The sequence below is a fragment of the Octodon degus genome, unplaced genomic scaffold (genome assembly GCF_000260255.1).
Source record: "Octodon degus isolate 3935 unplaced genomic scaffold, OctDeg1.0 scaffold00005, whole genome shotgun sequence".
Lineage (NCBI taxonomy): Eukaryota > Metazoa > Chordata > Mammalia > Rodentia > Octodontidae > Octodon > Octodon degus.
The window spans coordinates 11423996-11430763 of record NW_004524581.1 but is presented as its reverse complement, the minus strand read 5'-3'; the positions used below and the strand labels follow the sequence as shown (position 1 = coordinate 11430763).

The 6768-nt window shown below is 58.4% G+C and overlaps 1 protein-coding gene across 1 annotated transcript in view; it reads left to right on the top strand.

Annotated features, from left to right (window-relative positions):
* The first annotated feature begins 428 nt into the window (after positions 1-428).
* Spock2 (SPARC/osteonectin, cwcv and kazal like domains proteoglycan 2) overlaps positions 429-6768 on the top strand; it is a 22126-nt gene continuing 15786 nt past the window's right edge. The window contains exon 1 of the mRNA XM_004624373.3: positions 429-1199. Coding sequence (XP_004624430.1) covers positions 1011-1199 — 189 coding nt within the window. The 5' untranslated portion in view covers positions 429-1010. The remainder of the gene's footprint in view (positions 1200-6768) is intronic.

Genomic DNA, 6768 nt, shown 5'->3' with positions numbered 1-6768 from the left:
AAAGACCTAAACCCCTCCAACAAAACTGGTCCCCTCCTACCTCACCCCATCCCCCGTGTCTTACGGAAACCAAAGTGAGGTCCAGCCTGAGCAAATGTGCCTTTTCCAGAGTTGTAGCCTCAAGGCAGATAAATGACCAGAAACTGGCCTTTTAGGGTTGCCTTAGAAAGAGCTAACAAAAGGGGTGACAGCCCCTAAACAGCTGCTTGGGGAAGACGACATCTGCCCCTGTTTTATGAGCCATTTGGGACCCAGGACTTGCCCAGAAAAGAGCATGCGGCTGCGGCTGGGAGCAATAGTTCGGAAGTCGCCGGTTGCTACACGGCTTTTGTCTTAAGGAAGCCACCCATGATGGCAGAGCCATAACTCGTAGGGAGCCAGCTGTCAGGGCTGTGGCGCAGGTCCCCAGGGTGGGAGGCAGGAGAGAAAAAGACCGTCCCTAGCCGCATAACCTTCTAGACACCTGAGCTTGCCAGCGTTGTAACCCGAGCGTTTTCCTCTTTTTCCCATCCCATCTACCCCAGGGACACCCGGCCTGGACTTCTTGCTCTCCACCCTCCAGGAGAGGTGGCAGGGACAGCTCAGGATCCTGCCTTCTCGGTCTGCAGCTCTCAGGGGCTGCGCTGCGGCTGACTGGCGACGCGCGCTCTCAGCCAGGGCTCGGCTTTGAAATCTCCTCCTCCTTTTTTTTTTCCCCAACCAGGTATGATGATGTCAAACGTGATGCCGATGCTACAGTTACAGATACAGCCCCTGCTGGCGCAGCCTCTCTGATTCCCTCTGCCTCTCCGCGGCTGGCGCGGAGCATTTGCAGACGAGTGCATCTCCTAACCAGGTCACATTTCAGCCGCGACCCCCCACCGCCAGTCACCCGAGCGGAGCGCAGGAGGAGGCGGGCGGGGACCGCGGCAGCGCTCGCTCGCTCGCTCGCTCGCTCGGCCAGCAGCCGAGTGGCCAGAGCTCGTTACGTCCTGCAGAAGTCCAGACCGTTACAGCCGACCCCGACCACGATGGGCTCCCCGGGCTGCGGGCGCCTGGCACTGCCGCTGTTGCTGCTGGCCGCGGCCGTCCGGGCCGAAGGCGACGCCAGAGGGCTCAAGGAGGGCGAGACCCCCGGCAATTTCATGGAGGACGAGCAATGGCTGTCGTCCATCTCGCAGTACAGCGGCAAGATCAAGCACTGGAACCGCTTCCGAGACGTGAGTGCGCGCGGGCTGGCGGCGCGGTGTGGGTGCGAGCGGCGCGGCGGGGACCCCAGCGCCCGGGTCGGCTGAGTAAACAACACCGAGTCCGTGTTGCGCCCTTTCCCATGTCCCCGCGGCCGGGGCCAAGGGACCCCCCAGTCCCGTTGCTTCCCCTGGAGTCCTAGGCGAGAGGACGCCGGGGAGGGGGCGCTCGGCCGGCGCGCAGATGGGGTGCAGGATGCCAAGCAGCGGGCCTGGCTGCCCCTCTTCTCGCCAGCCGACTCCGGCCTGTCCCCAGACGGTTCCGCCGCAGGCGGCACATACGGGGCACTGCGGAAGGCGCAGGTCTGGGTGGGGCCGCCGTCTGTGTGGTGCCCTGGGTCCCCACTGTGGTTTTGGGGGAAGAGGCCTCAGAGAGGGGATAATGCGCCAGGGCTTTGGGTTGGGGGCCTGCAAACTCTCCGAGGCAGAGTGATGGAAGGAGTGTTCATAGTGCAGAACAGTGGAGGGCAGGAGGGCCGTGTCCTCCAGAACCAGGTCTGGGGTCCACGTGCGGAAGAGCTGGGTTTGGGGACCAACCCTGGGAGGGAGGCTGTACCACCGCAAAGGGAGAACTTGCAGCCGGAGGGAGGGGCCGGTCGACAGCTCGGTGGGCTTGGAAAGCACTGGGAAAGCCCAGAAGTTGAGGGTAGGGGGTTGAGGGCTGCGCGCTCCCCAACCCGGGCTTAACCTTGGCCCGAACTTTGCGGGGTGGGGGCGGGGAGGCGGCTGCGGGCGTCTGGCGTCTCTGCAGCACTTTGTTTACCGGCACCTGTAGCTCAGAGGGGAAATCGGAGGCGGCTCCCTAAGGCCTGGGAGGTGGATGGCCGGCTGAGCTCGCGAGGGCGTGGCAGGGCCCCAGGAGACTGGGGTGCCGGTAGGGCTGAGTCCCACCATGAGGAAGACGCAGCTCATTCTGGCAATCCCAGAAAGCCTCGTTTAGGACCTGCGTTCTTGGGCCTCAGACTGTTCCTGGGACACCCCACCCCCAGGCAAAATGGGCCACCGTGCCACCTTTGTCCTCCTCTGTCCGCTGCTTGCATCTGCAAGTTCCTTAGCCATTTCTTCCAAAAACCTGTGCTCCCTGTGATGCCTTGCCACACGATGCAGAGGCAGAGATATGAGTCCCCATGGCAGCAGCCGGACCTGGACCCCGGAGTGGGCCATGAGCCTCCGCCTTGGCTCCACCACCCAACACTGGCCCAGCCCGGGAAAGGGAGCCCATCCTTGACACCTGCAGGCCCAGCCTCAGCCGCCGCAGTCTCCTGGCTGCCTGGGCAGAAGCCCTCGGGCCGGGCAGTGAGGGGTGGAGCCGGCTGCCAGTCCAGATTCCATGTGTCACCCGTTCAGGCCTCCCCCGGACTGGTTGGCTGTTTGATCCGCGGAAATGGGACTGGTGAAGGTCAGAAGGAAAAGAAATGCTTCATCAGAACAGTGGAGGTTTAAAAATAAGATCCTTCTACCTCCCTTCCTCCACCTGCTTCCAGTAGCCAGCCCTGCGGGTGAGAATAATAACTGAATGACTGCTTGACCCCGGCAGAGGACTGCCCACCTGTCTCCCTGGATTGGTGCCAGTCACTTTCCCCTTCCTGCATGCTCATTAGAAGGAAGGCCCCAGATTTGAAATTCTGCAGGACCTGCCCCCCCCAAAAAAAAGGGCTTTAGGGTATCTGTTGATGGAGGAGGGGCTCGGGCTGTGGTAGACAGATTCCTATTAAAATCCCCTTCTAAGGCAGCTCGGCTGCCAGAAGACAGGGTCAGGGAGAGAAGTAGGACAAAGAAGGCTGGGCAGCAAGGCCTGGCCATGGGAATCTTTTGGCAGCTTTTGCAAAAAAGCAAGAAGAAGGCTGCAAGCTCAGAGCCACAGCATTGCATAACTCTAGCGGAGCCACCATGGGGCCCCCTGGAGTTGTGCAGTGCACACGCCGTATACAGGGGCTCTGCCAACACTAGTCCCTTCCCTCCTCTTCTTGCAGAGGCTGTACTTCCCACTGTAGTGCAGCAGGCCCTCCACTGGACACAGTAGCATCCATCTTTGTGCACACTCCATGGGCCAGCTCTTCGAGAACACAGAAGCTTGGGTCCTCATTGGAGAGAGAGGTTTCTTGTGAACCACTTGGGGGCTGCAGGGCTGAGCTAAAGCCTTGTTCTTGGTTTAGTCATAAGATGACACAGGCCCCCAGTTTGCCCAGACAGGAACAAGAGGAGTGGGACACTCTTGGGGGATCCTTGTGATAGACTCTAGAGTGTCATCTTAAGTGAAAGTGATGGGACAGAGAGACATGGCAGGACTTGTGTGCAGGGGCTGGGGGCAGGTGAGGGAGGGCACCAAAGCCAGGGAGCCTGCCCAGGCAGCTTAGTTTAGCACCAAGCTTGGGGATTATCTGGGAGGCAGGATTTAGCCTCGGAGTAATCCTCACCTCCAGCGGGTGTGCGGGCTGCACATACTGGGGGTCCTTGCGAAGCCCGCACTCAGCCACCAGGGAGGAGGGTAGCTCTGGCTAGGAGATGGGCCATGCGCTGTGCCTGATTTGGTGACTCACAGATCTAGCTGTGCCCTGCCCTGTGCAGCCCTAGACTTTGGTTTTCCTTCCTTCCTTCTTTCCTTCCTCTTCCTCTTCCTCTTCCTTTTTCTCTTCTTCTCTTTCAAGAACTACTAGTGATTGGATGCCCTTCCCACTGAGATCCAGCCATAGCCCATTTAAAAAATGATTTCTTTTGAGACAGGTCTTGCTAAATCACTAAAGTGCCCAGGTGAGACTTGACCTCACAGTCTTCTGGCCGTGACCTCCCAGAGTGCCACGGTCACAGGCATGCGCTGCCACACCCAGCTCCTGTCCCCCTCTGCTCCTTCCTCCTAATTCATTCCCTATAGAATGGGGTGCGGCCCAGTACCTCAGAAGGGAGCATGAAGGGCCTCAGAGGGGACGCTGGAGTGGAGGTGGTGCCTGCACAGCGTCTTCAGGGCAGGCTCCCCAGAACATGGCCGCAAGGACCTGACTGTTCTCATTTGTCTAGGTTCGTCCCTGCTTTGCACTTCTCACTACATTTTATTCCACTTGTGGGTGTCCATCACTGCTCTTGGCCCCTGGAGGCCCACGGCTAAGGTGCAGGCATGCCCATTCCCAGTCCCTGCCATGGGTGCTTTGTACTCAACAGCCTGTGTGATTGTTTCTCTGAAGTTTCCCCATTTTATGGTCAAAGAAACTGAGGCATACAGGAATGAAGTAACTTACCAAGGGTCAAAAGCATAGGAGTTGGTAGAACAGGGTTTGCATCCATATCACCAAACTGGGTTTGGTTTTCAGGACCCTCAGTGATGTAGAAGGGAGGGCCTGTGCTGGAGAACTGGCTACACCTGCCTGCTCCTGCCTCCACCCATGGCCAAGGAACACCCCAAAGTCAAGTGCTATCCAAGAAGAACTAAGGGTGTGGGTGCTGGGATAGCTCAGGCCTGGGTTCAGGCTCTGACCCGGCTCAGCTCCCGTTTCCTGCCAGAAGACAGACCCAAAGGCTCAAGCATGGGGCATGTTGTCCAGGCCTGGAGGGCATCTCGCGTAGGCGGCATTCTCTCTGGTGGAAAGCAGCAGATGGCGGCTGGTTCTGGGCTGGCCCACGCCTTCCCTCCATCTCCCAGCCAAGGGCAGCTCTGCCTGTTCACTGATTCCATCGTTGCCGAGGATCTGAGCATGGCTGACTTCCTGGTGACCCCAGGTTGGCTCAGGGTACCCCTGCCTGCAGCTCCCATGTGATTCTCATGTTCCTAGCAGTGGCAGAAACAAGTGTGGGCCCCACAGGGGCTCCCTGTGACCCTGCTCCTTCCCCACGCACCTAACCCAGCGCAAGTGTGGGGACACACAGCACAGATGTTCACTGGGAAGCGTGGGCATGTGAGAACCCAAAAGTGGGTCAGAAAGGATTCCACAATTGGGTTTGGGTCCTTCCCCGGCCTCCTCCTCCACCTGGGCTTCTAACTCCTCTCCCACTGCCCGGCTGGCGTCCCCGAGCAGCATCAGCATGGGATGGACTGGAAGCCTGGGGAGAGGAGGTGCTGGGCGCCTCCCTGTGCAGAGAAGCTTCTAGAAGCTCTAGGCTCCTCTCATCTTCCAGGAGTCTGAGGAGGAGGAAGGACCATCTCCACTCCGTCCTGCAGAAGGTCAGAGACTGGCTGAGGTGTGGGAGCGCTTGGGGAGGAGGGTGCTCTGCTCCTTTGCCTGGTGAGAGGACAGGCCAGCTGTGTGACCTTCAGGCAGCTGCTTTACCTCTCTGGGCTTTGAGTTTCCCATTGGAATAACGGGCAGGCTAAACACAGTGACCCACAAAGCCCTGGCCTTTTGCGACTCAGGAAAGATCGCCCAAGAGCCTGTCTCTCTTGTAGCTGTTCCCTCCAGTCACACCCCCACCGCTGCACACTGAGCCCCCCCCCCCCCAGGACCTGTTGCCAGGTCAGGGTCTGATGTATGCTGCCTGCGGACTGAAAAACATTGTCATGTGGCATTTGGGAGCAAACACCAGGCTGGGACACACACCAGTCACCATAGTCCCTTTGAGCAGCTGTGACAAGAGCCTGGAGAAGAGGTGGCTTCAGCAAGAGAAATGTGTTTCTTGTACTCATGGGACCACAAACCCTACAGTCAAGGCCTTGGCAGATTCGGTGTACACCATGGTTGGTGGCAGTCTTCTGTCTGTGTCCTCACATGGCAGAGGGACCAAGCACCAGTCTCTTTCTCTTCTTCTAAAGACACTGATCCCATCTAGGCATGGTGGCACACACCTGTAATCCCAGGACCTGGGAGGCTGAGGCAGGAGGATCACTTTAAATTTGAGGCCAGCCTGGCCTACAGAGTGAGCTCAAGGCCAGCCTGAACTACGTGATAAAACCCTGTCTCAGAAAGGACAGTTCTCCCACCTCCACCCTCATGACCATATCTAAGTTTAGTCGTCTCACCAAGGCCCCCCATATGGTGCCATTAGGTTGGGAATCTCAGTATAATAATTGGGGGATGCAGACATGCAGTCTGTAGCATGTCTCTGCGTGGTTCCTCGCAGGAGTGGCGAGCTTCCTGTGCTCGACCTTCTCTCCCAGGATCGGCCCCCTGGGGTGAGGCAGTGAGGTGAGGGCGAGAGCCCTGCTCTCAGCTGTGGCAGTTCTGGGGTTGGGGGGAGTGTCTCCTTTCTGCTCCTTAGGAAGTTGGGACAGGCATTACTCGAACCAGGCCCCCAACTTCTGGCCTCTCATTTGTAGAGCAGGACTGAATGAGAAAAGGAAGCGAAGTTATCCCCAGCCTCCACTCTTTACTCTGCCATAGGGCAGGCCAGCCACCCAGCAGACCTGTGGACCTGCGGTAGGGAGACAAGGTCACTTGGTGGCCAAGACTTGTGTCCCCATGGCACAAAGAGCCTCCTGCTCCCATGCTTTGTGGTGTGTGTGTGTGTGTGTGTGTGTGTGTTTGTGTGTGTGTGTATTTGAGACAGGGCCCTTTTATAAAGTTCAGGCTGACTTTGAACTCACTATGTAGCCCAGGCTGACCTTGAATTTGAAGCA